Here is a 20275-nt window from a genome sequence, read left to right as displayed (position 1 = left end):
TCTTTGTGAAAAAATAGGGCCTTTTTAGGAATTTCCTTTGATTTTTTAAAAAAAATAGGAATTTTAGCCAAATTGAAAAAAAATAGGAAAAAGTAGGAATTTTAGGGACGCTAGACAGCCTGCATTCTGGGTCAAGTGGTTCTCTAGTTATTGATCGGAAATGGTTTTCAATGTTCAGGCCCGTGACCTTGACCTTTGATGGAGTGACCCCAAAATCAAAAGGGGTCATCTACTCTTTATTACCAATCATCCTATGAAGTTTCAACATTCTGGGTCAAGTGGTTCTCCAGTTATTGATCGGAAATGGTTTTCAATGTTCAGGCCCCTGTGACCTTGACCTTTGACGGAGTGACCCCAAAATCAATAGGGGTCATCTACTCTTCATGACCAATCATCCTATGAAGTTTCAACATTCTGGGTCAAGTGGTTCTCTAGCTATTGATCGGAAATGGTTTTCAAAGTTCAGGCCCCTGTGACCTTGACCTTTGACAGAGTGACCCCAAAATCAATAGGGGTCATCTACTCTTCATGACCAATCATCCTATGAAGTTTCAACATTCTGGGTCAAGTGGTTCTCAAGTTATTGATCGGAAATGGTTTTCAATGTTCAGGCCACTGTGACCTTGACCTTTGACAGAGTGACCCCAAAATCAATAGGGGTCATCTACTCTTCATGATCAATCATCCTATGAAGTTTCAACATTCTGGGTCAAGTGGTTCTCCAGTTATTGATCGGAAATGGTTTTCAATGTTCAGGCCCCTGTGACCTTGACCTTTGACGGAGTGACCCCAAAAACAATAGGGGTCGTCTACTCTTCATGACCAATCATCCTATGAAGTTTCAACATTCTGGGTCAAGTGGTTCTCTAGTTATTGATCGGAAATGGTTTTCAATGTTCAGGCCCCTGTGACCTTGACCTTTGACGGAGTGACCCCAAAAACAATAGGGGTCGTTTACTCCACCAGCCCTACAACCCTATGAAGTTTGAAGGCTCTAGGTCAAATGGTTCTCCAGTTATTGCTCGGAAATGAAGAGTGACGTACGGACGGACGGACAGGGCAAAAACAATATGTCTCCTGGGGGAGACATAACAATTCTTTCGCTAGTCTTGTGTGACAAAGATATTTTTTTAAAAAGAAAACCTGTTACGACATGAAAAAAAGAAGATTTACCATAAATGTTCAACAGTTAATTTGCAATTATGAGTTAGCTCACTTCATTAGAGCAAGATATCATAGTTCCAATTCAAAATTATATTTCATTTCATTCTATGTACATGTATTTGGTAAACAAACAGGGTCAAAGTGTCATGGTGATAAAAATCACATGTACAAAGTCTGATATATCTGTCATACTCCAATGCTGTTACCATTCTATTCAAAATGAAATCGATCAACCGCAGCTATAAATAGCTTTGAACAGTCAGAAATTGAAGTACCAGTTAGTAAGAATATGGATCAGTTTGTAAGACATCTGTAATCATGATCTCTCATGAAGTGGAGAAGTAAATTACATCATTTCCATACTCTTACAAACCTTTTTCTACATCATTTCATACACTTTGAAATAAATTCTTGTATCAACAAGAGCTCGTCGAACACGAAATGCCCCCCTTGATGCATTCAGTAATTGCACAAGGAACAGAAATTATATGCTTACTTTAAACAAAAGTTCTACCGTTCTGGTTCAATCTGACCTTGACCTTTAACCTATTAACCTAACAAGAGATCACAGAGTGATCTTGGCGCCCACCACTGAGCCATTTTTTAATGTTCCAAATTTAAAGACTAGTTCAAGGTCAAATTTCATATCAGTACAACACACTGTGCATGTGGTCCAAATTTGAAAGCTGTGGCTTGAGAAATGTGAAAGTAAGGTAATAGATAAAATTCAATGTCAAATTTCAATTCAGAACAAAAAAATATGCATGCGGTCAAAATTTGAAGCTGTAGCTTCAGAAAAGTGAAAGTAGGTCACTAGGTCAATCTCAAGATCAAAGTTCACTTTGGTACACAAAACTATGCATGCGGTTCAAATTTGAAGGCTGTAGCTTCAGAAATGTGAAAGTAGGTCACTAGGTCGATCTCAAGATCAAAGTTCATTTTGGTACACAAAACTATGCATGGGGTTCAAATTTGAAGGCTGTAGCTTGAGAAATGTGAAAGTAGGTCACTAGGTCAAAATCAAGGTCAAATTTTATTTTGGTACAAAAAACTATGCATGTGGTCCAAATTTGAAGCCTGTACCTTCAGAAATGTGAAAGTACATCACTAGGTCAATCTCAAGATCAAAGTTAGTTTCAGTACACAAAACTATGCATGTGGTTCAAATTTGAAGGCTGTAGCTTAAGAAATGTGAAAGTAGGTCACTAGGTCAAAATCAAGGTCAAATTTTATTTTGGAACACAAAACTGTGTGTGTGGTCCAAATTTGAAGCCTATACCTTCAGAAATGTGAAAGTAGGTCACTAGGTCAATCTCAAGATCAAAGTTCATTTCGGTACACAAAACTATGCTTGTGGTTCAAATTTGAAGGCTGTAGCTTGAGAAATGTGAAAACAAGAGCTGTCTCCATAGGATGACACATGCCCCCCGATGGCACTTTGAATGAATAGTTATGGCCGATGTTAGAGTTTAGGACCTTTGACCTACGGAGCTGGGTCTTGCGTGCGACACATCGTCTTACTGTGTCACACATTCATGCGTTGTTATTTTAAAATCCATGCATGAATGACAAAGATATGGACCGGACACGCCCATCAATGCACTATCATGAAAAATGACCTTTAACGTCTAAGTGTGACCTTGACCTTTGAGCTACGGACCTGGGTCTTGCGCATGACACGTCGTCTTACTGTGGTACACATTCATGCCAAGTTATTTGAAAATCCATCCATGGATGACAAAGATATGGACCGGACACGCCCATCAATGCACTATCCTTTAACGTCTAAGTGTGACCTTGACTTTTGAGCTACGGACCTGGATCTTGCGCGCAACACTTCGTCTTACTGTGGTACACATTCATACCAAGTTATTTGAAAATCCATCCAGGGATGACAAAGATATGGACCGGACACGCCCATCAATGCACTATCCTTTAACGTCTAAGTGTGACCTTGACCTTTGAGCTACGGACCTGGGTCTTGCGCGCGACATGTCGTCTTACTGTGGTACACATTCATGCCAAGTTATTTGAAAATCCATCCATCGATGACAAAGATATGGACCGGACACGCCCATCAATGCACTATCCTTTAAAGTCTAAGTGTGACCTTGACCTTTGAGCTATGGACCTGGGTCTTGCGCTCCACACGTTGTCTTACTGTGGTACACATTCATGCCAAGTTATTTGAAAATCCATCCATCGATGACAAAGATATGGACCGGACACGCCCATCAATGCACTATCCTTTAATGTCTAAGTGTGACCTTGACCTTTGAGCTACGGACCTGGGTCTTGCGCGCAACACTTCGTCTTACTGTGGTACACATTCATGCCAAGTTATTTGAAAATCCATCCATCGATGACAAAGATATGGACCGGACACGAAAATTGCGGACAGACTGACAGACCGACAGACAGACATACGGTTCAAAAACTATATGCCTCCCTTCGGGGGCATAAAAAGATCACTAGGTCAAAATCAAGGACATATTTTATTTCGGAACACAAAACTAAGCATGTGGTCCAAATTTGAAGTATGTAGCTTCAAAAATGTGAAAGTAGGTCACTAGGTCAATAACAAGGTCAAAGTTTGTTTCGGTACACAAACCTATGCATGTGGTCCAAATTTGAAGGCTGTAGCTACAGAAATGTGAAAGTAGGTCACTAGGTCAAGATCAAGGTCAAATCATGTCAAGCTTCATCTTGCCACTCAAAACTATACATGTGGTCCAAATCTGAATGATGTAGGTTATGGATATGAAGATTCTAAGTTTTTTGCCTATACAAGTCTTTATGTACCATGTGACCCCTGGGGCGGGGCCATATTTGACCCTAGAGGTATAATTTGAACAAACTTTGTAGAGAACCACTAGATGATGCTACATTACAAATATCTAAGCCCTAGTCTTTGTGGTTTGGTCAAGAAGATTTTCAAAGTTTTTCCCTATATAAGTCTATATAAACCATGTGACCCCCAGGGCGGGGCCATATTTGACCCTAGGGGAATAATTTGAACAATCTTAGTAGAGGTCCACTAGATGATGTCATATACAAAACATCAAAGCCCTAAGTCCTGTGGTTTTGGACAAGAGGTTTTTCAAAGTTTTTTCCTATATAATTCTATATAAACCAGGTGACCCCCGGGGTGGGGCCATATTTGACCCCAGGGAAATAATCTGAACAATCTTGGTAGAGGACCATTAGATTTTGCTACATACCAAATATCAAAGCCCTAGGCCCTGTGGTTTTGGACAAAAAGATCAGAAACCGTTTAACTGTTCCTGGCCAATGTGACCTTGACCTTTGACATAATGACCTCAAAATCAATAGGGGTCATCTGCTGGTCATGACCAACCTCCCTATCAACTTTCATGATCCTAAGCCCAAGTGTTATTGAGTTATCATCCGGAAACCGTTTAACTATTCAGGGTCACTGTGACCTTGACCTTTGATATACAGACCTCAAAATTAATAGGGGTCATCTGCTGGTGATGACCAACCTCCCTATCAACTTTCATGATCCTAGGCCCAAGCGTTCTTGAGTTATCATCCGGAAACGGATTGGTCTACATTCCGACCCACCGCCCGACATACCGACCGCCCGACATCTGCAAAACAATATACCCCTCCTTCTTCAAAGGGGGGACATAATAAATTTGGAGTGCTCATATGACAGTACACAGCAATGCTGCACTTTTCCTATCCATATTCTTTTACTAGTATTGCATTCTACACTTTTGCTTAGACTAATTATCCATAACCCAGTATTTAAAACTACAAAATAATTTAACTTACAGAGGGATCAAGGGAGACAATTCTGACAGTATTGTCAGCAAGCCCGACAGCCAGGAACCGACATCTTTGCTCTCCTGACGGTACCCGTCCTAGTGCCATACATACAACATCTGATGACATCTCCTTCCTTTCTGTGTATTCATTCAGTTGTCCTGTCTATAGTATGACAAAACAGCTTGTTTAAAAGGAATTTCTGATGGATTTTCGAAATTCTGGTCTTTGAATTGCATTAACAAATTCTGTGCAAGGTAATACAAATATTTGAAGTTTTCTAATACCTTTGGCGTAGCCTGGTGCAAAATATAGACAACAAATTTAAATCTTTTAGTATCTATTTATATCCACATACAAGGGATTATTGATTTTTTCATTTTGCCAGAAAGATAATTAGCAAACTATAAGCAGTATAATGCAACCAAGGAGAAAACACAGATTTAACAGATAACTCATAAGATCTGTTACTTACTGGGTCCATTTCAAAGTAGACAAGCTCACCACCAGACAGTGCTATGACAACCTGTCTCTGGTTCACAGCACACTTTACAATATTTTTCTTGCCAGGTGTCTTCCATTCATTAACTCTCTTGTCTGATCGGATATGACGGATGCCATCTGGATAAATCTGAATATATAAACAATACATTATCATATACATCTAGTAATCATACTATGAAATGTGGACAGTGAAGATAATCATGACAAAGGGCATTAAGAATTCTTAAACTTTTTCCTTAAGAATTAAGACGCACCAACTGCATAGGTAATATGATGACTCCTTAGCTTAAATGGCGGGAGATTACGTAACGTGTCCCTCATGGCATTACTTTATGCCAAGACAGGCACTTTGGTATAACCACAGACCTTCCAAGAGCCATATGCAAGTATTTTTCATATGAAAGGAACTTACAAGTATTGGTTGCCAACATGAAAGTGCGAAACATTTGAATTTTTCTACACGTACCTGGACTAGAGCATCTTCTCCAAGTTGAGAACATGACAGTGTTGGTGTTGTACCCAGAAATCCCGAGTCTGTCACTTCCTCTACAGTCTCTCCGATAGACAGTACCAGTGTAGCGTTAACGAAGGACACAATAATGTAAGCATCATAGTCATCTGAAAATATACATGTCTCTAAAATTAAGAATGTTTCTATACTACACAAGCAAGATCAATTTCAGCCATTTCAACGCGGGGATAGATGGGCTTGTAAACAATTATGTACAGATGACAGACTCTTGCCTACTGGGGAAAGCTGGTTAAGATAGAATATAAATAGATGATTCAAAACTTTAGCAAAACAGAATTGAATTTTCTGACACTATTTCTTTCCCTTTCCACTACACACAAATCATACATAAGGACTTTGTTTCTTATTAATTACTGGATAGAATCTTCTGGTACATACAACAGCCTATGAATTTAAAAATGTTTCTTTTTTACCCTTTACAAGAAACACTTTGATTCTCTGCTAGGGCTTGCCAAGCCAAAATTACAACGGGAGGATGAGTAACATTAAATGCTATCTTTCAGAGAACGCACCTCTGAACTTCCTACTCCTGACCTCTACACTTGAACACCAGTTCTCTCAACTAGAAGCATCAATTGATATCACAACATAAAACTGCACTCATTATGCTCGTCTCAGATTAGCCATACATCTCAGTAAAATTACCACAAACTCCTTGACTACCACAAAACACTTGCTAACAATACTTCCTCCCTAAGAAAAATGACTTTAACACTTTGACAATCAGTAGCAGGACTGCGTTGAAAATAACTTTCAGTCCTAAATACCCACCTGTGTAATGCTGTATCTAAGGAATCAAAGAGCTCCCAAATCTGAAATAGAAAGCAGGCATGGTGATGGTGTCACTCAAACACCAGCCTGGCTGAATTAGTCTCGTTTCTGTTTGTTTCACTTATTGTATAATTCCTCCCATCCCATCGAGTTCATTTAATGGTAACAATATGAGGAAGGTGTCCATTTACAGCTATTGTAAAGACCATATTCATAAAGCAGATATTCAAATTCTGTACTAAAAACAGCGAAAAATCAATCCTTTCTTTCGTCAACTACTGTTAGCAAATTTATGACATTCGAGAATTTAACTTTACTTCACTCTAAGATTTCTTTTTTGGCAATAAATATCCCTGAAAACAAATCTCCTGCAAGAAAACTTCAAAATTTGTCAAGCTAGTTATAGACAGCTTGCAGAAGAAGCAATCTTGCAGAGAACTGGTACATGTCTTGTAAAGTTGCACCAAAACTTGCCTATCAAGATCCACTCATGGTGAGCTTCCTTGTACTGGTCAAGCTATTTTAGGCAAGTAACTTTATCAAGACATTTTTACAACTGGAATTAAGACCCTGTCCCTGAAACATTTTGACAGAACTGCTAACCCTCAACTCTGCATTACCTACAACACAACAAAACTTGTATATTAATGCTACATGTCCTTTAAACTTCCTTCATATACAGCCTTTCATTCAGATGCCATATTTATTATTTTCACATACTCATTGCTTTTAATCCATTTTTTTCCCTTCAAGTGGAGTAACCCCAAACCATTGTTATTTACCTCTTATCTCTGGAATAACGTTTGTCTCTAAATATTTTGTGAAGAGCTGAATAATTTTGCTAATGAAAAATAAAGCAACTTCAAACAATTTCAGTCATCATTTCATAAAAAGACGACTGCTGAAAGTAACTGACACCGATTTTTTAGTCCAAACACTCTCGAGCTGTATAGGGAGGAAGTCCATTGGACAGAAATACACACAATACGTCTTACCATCAGAGTGTTTTTTCACAGTCCATACAGCATTGGGATTACCGGGCAGTTCTGACACGGCCATTTCAGATACCTGCAATGTATCAAATCAAAAATATTTACATGTGCTACACTAAAGAAGTTTCCCTCAAAAGCCAGAGTTACAATACTGAAACAACAACATTGTTAAAATTCAGATTTCACATAATAGTACTCAATGGAATATGGATACATGTTAACAACCATTCATTTATGATGCATTGATCAGTCAAAAATAAAGTTATAATCATTTCAATCAGGTGAAACACGGAAAACATCATATCAATGCAGTCCTACCTTACTATACTCTGTATTCTTTAATAAACCAGAAAAAAGTTGTCTGTCTGCTAACTTACCTCGAGACCATGTCTGAGAACTCTCAAGGAAGATCTGGGACCCCTGCCACATAATGTATACAACTGAGGTGTGTCCTCATTGGCCAAATCTGCTATCTACAGGATATGAAAACAGTTACAATTAAATCTGAAGCTGATTACCTGAAACTAGTACTTATGCTTTCAATGTATTTCAAACCATGGCAATTCAATTAACTAGTAACACAAAATTTATACTGTTATCAAAACAAAGTATTAGTTAAAATCAAAAGCAAAGATTGTCAGAATCTGTTCCTTTTCCATCAGCATTGCTTTTCCAGGGCTTACAAGACTTGTCCTCAATGGCACAGACAATTTTTGCTAGTCCGCAAAAAGGCTGGAATCAGCCAACAAATGGTTCCCTATTCAACAGTACACAATACTACTGTATACCATAAACCTCAACTAGAGCTATCACTAAAGGTGATGAATGTACCCCCCGCATGCACTGACACAGTACATTGCAATTTGACGCACACAAGATTGCATAATTATGTGGACTGTATGTATATAGACTGTATGTATACAGTATAGTAACAAAAAACAAAGTCCCATAACTATGCAGAATATTTATCTAAAAGAATGTAACATGCACCATGCACAACTAGGGTTGGTACTGATCACTTGTGTGAAGTTTCATTAAACTGTGTGTAAGGGTTTGGTAGATTAGGCACGCACAAGATTGCATATGCAGACTGTATGTACATGGTATGTTAACAAGAAACAAAGTCCCATAACTCTGCAATTTTTGTCGCTAAAAGAACCTTACATGTCCCATGCACAACTACTGTTGTTGCTGATCACTTGTGTGAAGTTTCATTAAATCGTGTCAAGGGGATGAGGAGAGATGGTGCGCACAAGATTGTGTCTATGTATATAGTATAGTACCAAAAAAACAAAGTCCCATAACTCTGCAAATTTTTTTTTCTGAAAGAACCTAACATGCCCCATGCACAACTACTGTTGTTACCGATCACTTGTGTGAAGTTTCATTAAATTGTGTCAAGGGGATGAGGAGAGATGGTGCGCACAAGATTGTGTCTATGTATATAGTACAGTAACAAAAAAACAAAGTCCCATAACTCTGCAAATTTTTTTTCTAAAAGAACCTAACATGCCCCATGCACAACTACTGTTGGTACTGATCACTTGTGTGAAGTTTCATTAAATTGTGTCAAGGGGATGAGGAGAGATGGTGCGCACAAGATTGTGTCTATGTATATAGTATAGTAACAAAAAAACAAAGTCCCATAACTCTGCAAATTTTTTTTCTAAAAGAACCTAACATGCCCCATGCACAACTACTGTTGGTACTGATCACTTGTGTGAAGTTTCATTAAATTCTGTCAAGGGGATAAGGAGAGATGGTGCGCACAAGATTGCGTCTACGGACAGACGGCCAGACAACCTGAAACCAGTATACCCCCCCTTACAACTTTGTTGTCGGGGGGTACAATAACCATTCCTATAAATGTCATAATAATTGATACTTCTGAAGAAACAGGTTTTCATGATGAATCAAAAGGTTACCTGGCATGAGGTTATTGGTGACAAACTGTCCATCTCATCCACCATGACCAGATTTTTCAATGGTCGAGGAGAGAAGAAGAATGTGGTACCTTCCTCTAGCGGACTGGCACTACTGAACCGTGGCTCGTCATCATCATCCCCTAGCCTAGCTATCTGGTACAGATTGCTGAAATAGTGAAGTTATCTACCAACTGTAATTGGTTACAATACAAAATGAAGAAGACAGTGATGATAAGAAACTCAACATGAAAATCTCTGCCTGGAAGTCATAACAAGCAAGTAAAATTTCCATTCATGTTATTTTCAAAAGTTGAAAATCAACAAAGCCATATCCCTGCAAGATGGACACTGACCAAAACCATGAAATTTTGTCAACACAAAATTAAGTGATTTCACAGTATATTTCATTGAAAAGTTTCGTTTTTTTTCTAGTCAAATATTTAAAACGGGAAACGTCTATAATTCCATATACAGCGCTCTTCAGCTTCCTGGATTTCTGACCAGTATACTTGTATATTTTTTATGCAAAAAATATTGAAACCATGTTGAAATTATGCTCCTCACAATTTCAAACAGTCTTGAAGACAGCATTAAATTTTCTTCAAAATAGTAACAAAGTCAATCATTTTAAAAATTTCTACTCTCAAATTTTCATAAACTTCCTATTGGAATAAACACAGATCAGCAAATATTAAAGCATAATCACTGAGCTCAGGTGAAACACGGTAAACATCATTTCTATGTTGATTCCATTGTACCCCTACATAATATATGCATCTCAACAAATACGAGCATATCTTCAACAAAACACAGAGACATAAAATGCCAATAAAAACCTGAGATAATAAACCACTTACTGATTTCCAAATTCCGAGGCAGAAAACAGGAAGCCTGACTTTAACACGCATAAGCTTGCAGCCACTGGTATTGTATCAAAGTATTTGAGGTGTATTTCTGTCACCATATCTTCGTCCGTTTCCAAAGTAATCTTGAAAATGTCACCCTGTTCTGTTTGTGCCAGGAAGAAAAACATTGACTGAAAAATAAACGAAATAATGTAAAATAATTAACTTTTTCCAATTCAACTGTGTCATATTTCTTTTCATATTTTATTTTGCTTACAAATGGAAACAGTCTGTTGACAAGTGAATATAATTTCCATGAAAACGAAATTTTCCGTTTGCCAAACTGCAGATTTCTTTGAAAAAAAAAAAAAATTCAAGTCCTCATTTTTCAACAGCCAACGTCCTATTGATTACTGTTCAGACTTACCTTTGTTTTATGTGTAGCACTGCAAACAAAAATCATGCCTCTTTCAGGGTCATCCAGATCATTCTGCAGATAAAACAAGAAATATTAGATCCATATTCTCTGTACTGAAGTGCAAAAGTGTAACTAGCAATTGACGATTTTTTCAGTATTATTTTTAAAGGTAGTGGACCAGTAATGACCACATTTGACCATTTCCAGACAACTGCAGTAGTATGCCATTTCAGCATTCTCCTGCCATTAGGAACAGATAGCTTTCTTTAACAGAAGAGAGTTGCAAAAATCGCTAAGAACACATAATCAAGCAATGGGTCAATTTCCTTAAAAGCAGACATAGATCAGCAAAGACTATGTTGTAATCAAATAGTATCAGTTGAAACACGGAAAACATCATTTCTATGCTGCAGTGTAAATTCACATTTGTTTCTTTTGTGTTGCTCATTTAACAGTCACAGGCCGAGCGTGTAAAATGGTGCTAGTGAAAGTTTGACGTTTTTTAATAGTAACATCAGATTCTTCAGCAAAAACCAACTATAGATTTTAATAGCTAAATCTTCTCTCTTTAGAAATGACAAGTTTCTATGACAATAATTAAAAGGTAAGAGTAGATTCCCTGGAAGCATTGTGTACAGATGACAAAGCTAGAGCCACATATCACACAGTAGGCCAACCACAAACAGAAACTGCCGTGGACTAAATGCAAGACAATTACAAGCCAAAATTAACACGTACTACATCATAAATTAAGACTGACACAAAATAAACACAAATAGCAATTGCCCTGATCATCTGTATAAATACATCTGCACTTGAATAATAGTTTAGTTAGGCATTCTGCCAACAGCTGCCTGTTTTCCTATAAAATTAAGGGACAGAAACAGAAAATTTAACAGAAAGCATAGATCAGATTCCATACAAGTTGTAATCATACAATGTCAGGTGAAACACGGAAGACATCATATCTATCCTCTTGTCGTTTAAGTCATGAGAGATATTCTACAGTTACCTAAAAGTTCTTCCTTGTGAAGTACTTACCCGCCTGCGAGGAATTGGACACCTGATATCTGGTTGGTCACCCAGATTTTTGTATGTAATGTAGTTCTCAGAGCATATCAGGCAACCACTGGGTCCATCTGTACCTCCAGGAACTGAAAAAAGGAAAACTGGTCAAATGTTGGTCTGCAAACCCAGGCTGGACATTACACAATAAAAATTTTCTGAATGTAAAGAACAACTGTCGACAGTTTATATCAAACAGTCGAAATGAAACAAATTTATAATAAAATAGTTCTTAATGATGACAAATTTGTTTGAGGTGCCCTCAATAGTAATTCTGGAAAACATACTGCTATAAAAAGTAAGGATTCAAATTAACTGCCCTAGCTATTAAATGTACAAAACATCAGCATGATTCATTTTAACTCTGTGCCTCCCGGTCTTTAAACTTTAGCCTGCTAAATTTCTAAAATGGGCTGGTCCATCATTGAATTTGGGCAGCACCACTAATTATTCAAAGGGGTGTTCACTGAACATTTACTGATTGAGTAACAAACAGTGCAGACCATGATCAGCCTGCATGGATGTGCTGGTTGATCTTGGTCTGCACTGGTCGCAAAGGCAAAAATCACTTGCCGCCAGCAGGCTAAATTCTAGTTCCTTTACTACAACGCAAAACAGTTTTTGTAACAGTCAAGTGATCCAAATACATTTCCAATCAGTTTCACTTTCAAACAAATCTGTGTACAATTTTAATGTGTAGACAAAGAAAACACTAACAGACTAAGAGGAAGACTGTTTATGTATTTTAAACTTGCAACACTATTCCCCATGAAAGTGATTAATTCAACTCGTATTAATTTGGGCAAAATAGAATTAGCTACATGGAACACTGAAATTTTTTACCAGATATCAAGAAGTTTGCATGTTCTTCAAGAGGTTCAGAGTATTTTCTAACTACATGGTTCAGCCCTAGATCCAGCTCGTAATATGTAAGAAGTTGTTGTGCCTTGTCCGCCGCCTCTCCAGTAGGGTCTGCATCACATTCCTGAAGCAAAAGTATCTAAATGACCATGATTCAAAAAAAAAATCATTTAAGACCTTACGAGGGCTAAAAAGCCATCATTATTTGCATGAACTGCACTTGAAGAATATACCATTATATTGCCAAGAAATACAATAACACAGATGGATGGAATATTTCAAAAGATTCTCATACTGGCAGTCACAAATTCTCATTCCTAGTGTGAAAGCAATCTTTTTATATGACACCTTATTGAAACTTATCAGAACTGTGAATTTTTTATTAATATATGAAAGCTTCCATGTTGTCCATTCCAAGCAAAAATTCTACTCAATTTATTTGAAGGTCAAGCAAAGAAATAAACTAGAAAATGCTTTTGTAAAAAAGCGCATGTCTCCCCCAATGCAAAGTCCTATAAGCAAGAAGTCAATAGGGGTCAGGAGCGAAAGTCAAAGAGACACTGATGGTTGGCTGCAATAGGGATCATCTACTTGGCATGTCCAGTCATCATGCTAAATTTCAACACTCTTGGCCTTGTGATTCTCAAGTCACTGTTCAGGCTCCTGTGACCTTGACCTTTGATCAAGTGACCTCAAAATAAATAGGGGTCATCTACTCTGCATGTCCAATCATCCTATTAAGTTTCAACATTGTAGGTAAAGTGGTTCTCAAGTTAATTCCAAAAAATGATTTTACATGAACAGGCCACTGTGACCTTGACCTTTAATAGACTGAACCCAAAATCAATAGGGGTCATCTACTCTGCATGTTCAATCATCCTACGAAGTTTCAACATTCTGGGTCAAGTGGTTCTCAAGTTATTGATCGGAACTGGTTATCAATGTTCAGGCCCCTGTGACCTTGACCTTTAACAGAGTAACCCTAAAAACAATAGGGGTCATTTACTCTGCATGAACAATCATCCTATGAAGTTTCAACATTCTGGGTCGAGAGGTTCTCAAGTTATTGATTGGAAATGGTTTTCCATGTTCAGGCCCCTGTGGCCTTGACCTTTAACAGAGTGACCCTAAAATCGTTAGGGGTCATCTTCTCTGCATGACCAATCATCCTATGAAGTTTCATCATTCTGGGTCAAGTGGTTCTCAAGTTACTGACCGGAAATGGTTTTCAATGTTCAGGCCCCTGTGACCTTGACCTTTCACAGAGTGACCCCAAAATCGTTAGGGGTCATCTGCTCTGCATGACCAATCATCCTATTAAGTTTCAACATTCTGGGTCAAGTGGTTCTCAAGTTACTGACCAGAAATGGTTTTCAATGTTCAGGCCCCTGTGACCTTGACCTTTAATGGAGTGACCCCAAAATCGATAAGGGTCATCTACTTTGCATGTACAATCATCCTATGAAGTTTCAACATTCTGGATCAAGTGGTTCTCTAGTTATTGTTCGGAAATGGTTTTCCATGTTCAGGCCCCTGTGACCTTGACCTTTGACGGAGTGATCCCAAAATCAATAGGGGTCATCTACTCTTCATGATCAATCATCCTATGAAGTTTCAACATTCTGGGTCAAGTGGTTCTCTAGTTATAGATCGGAAATGGTTTTCAATGTTCAGGCCCCTGTGACCTTGACCTTTGACGGAAAGACCCCAAAATCAATAGGGGTCATCTACTCTTCATGGCCTATAATCCTATGAAGTTTCAACATTCTGGGTCAAGTGGTTCTCTAGTTATTGATCGGAAATGGTTTTCAATGTTTAGGCCCCTGTGACCTTGACCTTTGACGGAGTGACCCCAAAAACAATAGGGATCGTCTACTCCAGCAGCCCTACAACCCTATGAAGTTTGAAGGTTCTAGGTCAAATGGTTCTCCAGTTATTGCTCGGAAATGAAGTGTGACGTACGGACGGACGGACGGAAGGAAGGACGGACGGACAGGGCAAAAACAATATGTCTCCTGGGGGAGACATAATTAACAAGAGCTGTCGGAGAACAGCAACGCTCGACTATTCAACAGCCTTGTCAATTGAAAGAATACAAAAGTTGAAAAAGGGGCATAATTTTGTAAAATGAAAAGTAGAGGTTTTGACCCTTTGACATATTATGACAGTGAACAAGTGTGTTAAGTTTCAATCCTTTCCAATTTGTGGATACTGAGATACCAGCTTACATACAAAAACTTAACCAAAAACTGCTAAGTTGAAAAAGGGGCATACTTTTGTAAAAATGCAAAGTAGAGTTATAGGACCTTCACAGTGCATGTAAGATCATGACAGTGAACAAGTGTGTGAAGATCATGACAGTGAACAAGTGTGTGAAGTTTCAATCCATTCCAATTAGTGGATACTGAGATATCAGATTACATACAAAAATTTAACCAAAAACTGCTAAGTCGAAAAAGGGGCATAATTTTGAAGAAAAAAAAGAGTAGAGTTATGGGACTTGCTTAGTGCATGTCAGATCATGACAGTGAACAAGTATGTGAAGTTTCAATCCATTCCCATCAGTAAGTACTGAGATAGCAGCTTACATACAAAACCTTAACCAAAAATTTCTAAGTAGAAAAAGGGGCATAATTTTGTAAAAAAGCAAAATAGAGTTAAGGAACCTGTGCAATGTAGGTCAGTTTATCACAGTGAATAAGTGTGTGAAGTTTCAATCCATTCCCACAAGTGGTTACTGAGATACCAGCTTACATACAAAACCTTAACCAAAAATATCTAAGTCGAAAAAGGGGCATAATTTTGTAAAAAAGCAAAATAGAGTTATGGAACCTGTGCAATGTAAGTCAGTTTATCACAGTGAATAAGTGTGTGAAGTTTCAATCCATTCCCACAAGTGGTTACTGAGATACCAGCTTACATACAAAACCTTAACCAAATCGGGACGCGGACGCCGACACATGGGCGAGTCCAATAGCTCTACTATTCTATGAATAGTTGATCTAATAAACGAATCCATCAATTAATTGTACCTCATAATCAATTTCTAAGCAAGCAAAGGTAGGGTTTTCAAAGCCGACATCTACGCCTACACTGTAGAAGACAAGGGTATTTGCTTTATGAGCTTCAAGAGGCGAGGATATAGTCAGTCTGGCCTGTGCATCTCTGTTCAGTATATACACCAACTTCTGTTTCTCCACCGCACCTGAAATATTGAACAAATTTTAAGTCTATAGTTAATGTTTCAGTTTTGCAAAACCCTTTCAATGTGGACTTCCAATTCAACTTTTGTAATGTTAGCTTGCATTTCTACCAACATTTAAAACCTGTATGATAAGTCTCAGACATAAGACTTTATATGCAGTCAGATGGAAGTCACTCTTCAAATTATTAAGATTTTATTATTTTGTCTTTATACTACACTTTCATCTTTTGTTACTTAGACTGACAATCAATTTATATTTGTCATTATGCTTTAACCACACATCTTTATTAAGAAACTATTCATCGCAGTAAATCACCTATCATAACAGCTCTGCCTTTAGGATCCACAGCTAGGAACTGGCCTGGAACTATACGTCTACATCCACTTTTGCCGAATGTCTCCTGGTGTACCTTCTCAAACATGTTCTTCTGTGCTAGGAACTCCAGGATGACAATTCTACCAGAGTCGGAACCCACAACAAGGTAATCTGAAGCAAAATGTAAATATTACACTAGATAATCAATTCAAATTCTGTTGAACAAATATTTCTGAAGTTTAGCCCAAAAGCTTTATGCTAGTTTAATGATAAAAGGTATTAACATCATGGATCATCAGACAGGTAGACCTGCCATTTTACACAAAGTTGTGAAAATTAAAAGGTGTTTTTTTGCAAGTTTTCAGTTGGGAATTTCAGCTATGCCATAGATGCCAGTCCATTTGGCCTGTCAGATAAATTTTTAGCAGGTATGGCAAATTTTCAGTCACAGACTGGATGTTAAGACTTTAACAAAAGCTACCTTAAATTCCATAACAGCAGAGAATTGTTTCCTTGAAAAATTAAATGAACAAATGTTTTAACATGTCACCCAGTGTTCAACTTCCAACATTTTCTTTTGGAATTGGAATCATTTTTGCAGTATTTCCCATTTTTTGCAATTTTCATAGTATTTCAGGGTTCTCACTAGCAATTTCAAGTTGCAGTCCTGGGACTCCCAAAGCTGAAAAAGTTGCAGTCCCATCTACTGACTAGACTGACGGACAGACTTAAATGTTTCGTCAAAACACGGGCCTCTATTGTACTCAATGTTGGCAAAAAGCCGGTCAATATGTGTATTGACCCGGCCGGCGGTCAATACTGGTTAAAACTGGTCAATACCGGTCAATACTGGACGATTCAATACTATGGTCACTCTATAAAATACACAGAATGGCAACTGGCTGTAATCTCGCGTGAGCTCGTGTCAAAGCGTGATTCGGCGTTATTTTACTAAAAACAAAATCGGCGAGCATGGAGTTACAATTTGTACCTTTAAAACTACATTTAAAATACATGTTAGCTTCTAAAACAAAATTAGTTTAATGTGAAATGGTCTTAACTTCAAGACTTAAGACACGAAGTACACGGGTTTTTTTTGCCATCGAAAGAAGCGTGGTCATACGGTGATAATTATTTTACCGATGAATACTTGCTTTCGCATACAAAATGGCGCGTGGAGAAAGCGCCACTTCCGGTAAACGAGAACTCGTTTTTTTGTCACGGGAGGTTGGCGAGATTTGCTCTATATGCCTTTCAAGTTGCCAATCTATTTATTTTTATAGCTCTTTGGTTGGTCAATATTGGTATATTCAACACTTTTACATAATGTACATTAACAGATTAGCACAGGCTGTAATAGTAATATAAAATAATAAAGCAATTTGAATTATATAAAGTTTTGTTCATAAAAATGTATAGTGGTCAATACTGGTCGATTCAATTTTGGTCCTTGGCAATGTGTCCTGGTCAGGCTCCATTTTGGACAATATACTTAGACTGGTTTACACTAGTTTATTATTATTAATGCTTTTATTTTCTTACAGTTAGCCTTGATTTTAAATTAAAGATTTTATCACTATAAATTACACTCATTGAAATGGACAGTACTGGTCAATTCAAATTTTGGTCCTATGCAATATCCCTTATTAGTACATGTAGTGGTCAATACTGGTCAATTGAATACTGTGACTGCATTAATTATTTTTAAAATAAAGTTACCATGTTCAAGCATTGAATGGTACAGTGGGGTTATTAATTATGACAGCTAATTAGTGACCAGATCATACCTATTGTATATTGTAACACATGGTGTCAGTTAGGCAATGTGACAATTGCTATCAAAACACAAACCACTTTCATGAAATGGTCCAGGTGTTTACAGTAATTTTTCATTAAATTATTTATACAAGTAAAATTCATTAGATATATCACTTGCGAATCAAACACTTACTGCTATAGTTTATGAAATACATGTACTTTCTACAAATTAAGTTAAGTTAAGTTAGCAGTTTTTCCAATTATTGTGACATTTTTGTAGAAAAATAATATATCTTTGCAAATGTCCAGCAGTCCACTTTTTTATTGGGGGGCAAATGTCCTGGGGGGCAAATGTCCGGATCCCCTTTGCAATCTAATCTAACAGAATATGTTCAATGACCAGTAAAAATCCAAATATTATTGACCAACCGATCACTTCTGACCAATTTAGGAGTACTGATTAGGTTGTTTTAACTAAATACTAATGCCTACATTCACCATAATCAAGTCCCAAATGCTCTAAAACAGTCATAATTTAATTGTTCATAAACTTTACAAAATATCTTAAAAGAAAGTATTGACTAATTGACCAGTGCTGACGAATCGACCGGTATTGACCACTTCAGGGAGTACTGACCAGGGCGGTTTTAACCGGTTAACCGCCCAACATTGATTGTACTGTCAAATCAAGTGTAGACCAACAGACATTTTGTAATCACAATTCTTCACCCAAATATTGTTAAGGTGCGATGAAAAGGTAAAGGTAAAATGTAGTCAAAAATTAATGTAGGACAAAATCCCCTCTGCACAACACCTCCCCCTGTGAAATTATCAAGGTGGACAAAATTCCCCTTCCCACATATTTTGCTCTCGAGTCAAGCCTTATGTATTCACAGGTTTATGTAATCAATTAATTTTCATTGCATCTCACTGCAGAAACATGCGTCCGGGGACTCCCAAGCTGCAATAAACACGCGTATACCGGGACCAATTATGCGTACAGGGACGCCGATTTCGGCGTTTCCGAGAACCCTGGTATTTTCCAGACGGGAATTCCCGGTAAATGCCATTAGAAATTCCCGCCCAACCCTGTCCAATCATGAAGTAGAACATTTGGGAAATCTTTTGATGAATTATGAATATATCATTTTGTATCCGGACAAGTTTTCTTTTAGTCAGACAGTAACAGTTTCAAAGTCTGTTTGACCGAATGTCAGACTATACCCAGTAGCTTCGCAAAGCCTATACATTCTATTTGTCCTTGAGATTGGGGCCCAACATTGTTGGAAAAAAAAAAATTTTGTTTCAAGAACTTTGCAATAAATACCTTTGGTTCCTCCAGTTAATCTAAATGGCATTAGAGATCTGATAATTCCAAACACCTCCTGTGTAAGAACAGGATATATCTTCCCTGTGTTCGGATCATGTCTGAGCAGCTCAAGAATCTTTCCTCGAGCAACTATCACTTCCTGTAACTTGGAGCCGGAGAAGTTCCCATGTACAGCACATGTAATTCCCGTGGCCCTCTGAAGCGTAAGGTTGTACAGATGCATTCTAAATCTGAAATATATAATAAAAGCAAAATACAGCTGCAAAAAGAAGTGATAAATCCAGGAACACGTCCGCTATCTGGAATGAAATTGCCAGGATAACTGAAATATTTCGCTCATAGAGACTTGTACTGTGTATTTCAAAGCAATTTATGGGGTCAGTTTAGCATTTATGAGAGGCTTTAAATGTTTCGAAGGTGCGATCATGCAGCAGGCTGCAAGTGTATAAACTCCGATTTTGGCATGTTCTACAACTTATGCTGAGTAACTTCCCATAGCATTAAGCTCGTAGTTCACCTTTTCAATGTATACGATACTGTGACCAGATTTTTGGTCAATTTTTTTTTCATTTGACTAACATATAAAAAGTATATTTGTGTGAAAAAAAAAAAAAGAGGATTTTTGATATTAAACAAAAAATATACACTGGACCCGTGCCTGTGGTTATCCCTACGTATTAGTAATCAGGCTTCGACCTTAACTTTTTTCAGCAGTTGCCAGCAGGTCCACCAACTGCTAAAATCTAGTAGGCCTGCTCAGACTTTAGTGGACCTCCAATTCTATTACATAAATTGTGATG

The 20275-nt window shown here is 37.7% G+C and overlaps 1 protein-coding gene across 2 annotated transcripts in view; it reads right to left on the bottom strand.

The window, feature by feature from the left end:
• Window positions 1-20275, bottom strand: part of LOC123550492 (splicing factor 3B subunit 3-like) — a 55051-nt gene that overhangs the window by 15253 nt on the left and 19523 nt on the right. For both annotated transcript variants that reach the window (XM_053545911.1, XM_053545910.1), the window contains exons 2-14: window positions 19473-19705; window positions 16388-16558; window positions 15899-16071; window positions 12849-12990; window positions 11982-12094; window positions 10950-11012; window positions 10535-10713; window positions 9678-9843; window positions 8130-8225; window positions 7756-7828; window positions 5924-6075; window positions 5429-5584; window positions 4963-5118 (exon numbers count right to left, since the gene is read on the bottom strand). In XM_053545911.1, coding sequence (XP_053401886.1) covers window positions 4963-5118; window positions 5429-5584; window positions 5924-6075; window positions 7756-7828; window positions 8130-8225; window positions 9678-9843; window positions 10535-10713; window positions 10950-11012; window positions 11982-12094; window positions 12849-12990; window positions 15899-16071; window positions 16388-16558; window positions 19473-19698 — 1866 coding nt within the window. In that variant the 5' untranslated portion in view covers window positions 19699-19705. The remainder of the gene's footprint in view (window positions 1-4962; window positions 5119-5428; window positions 5585-5923; window positions 6076-7755; window positions 7829-8129; window positions 8226-9677; window positions 9844-10534; window positions 10714-10949; window positions 11013-11981; window positions 12095-12848; window positions 12991-15898; window positions 16072-16387; window positions 16559-19472; window positions 19706-20275) is intronic.

Source organism: Mercenaria mercenaria, chromosome 6 (genome assembly GCF_021730395.1).
Source record: "Mercenaria mercenaria strain notata chromosome 6, MADL_Memer_1, whole genome shotgun sequence".
NCBI classification, from domain to species: Eukaryota; Metazoa; Mollusca; class Bivalvia; order Venerida; family Veneridae; genus Mercenaria; species Mercenaria mercenaria.
Note: the sequence above shows the minus strand (reverse complement) of the source record. Positions and strands in the feature narration are given on the sequence as shown.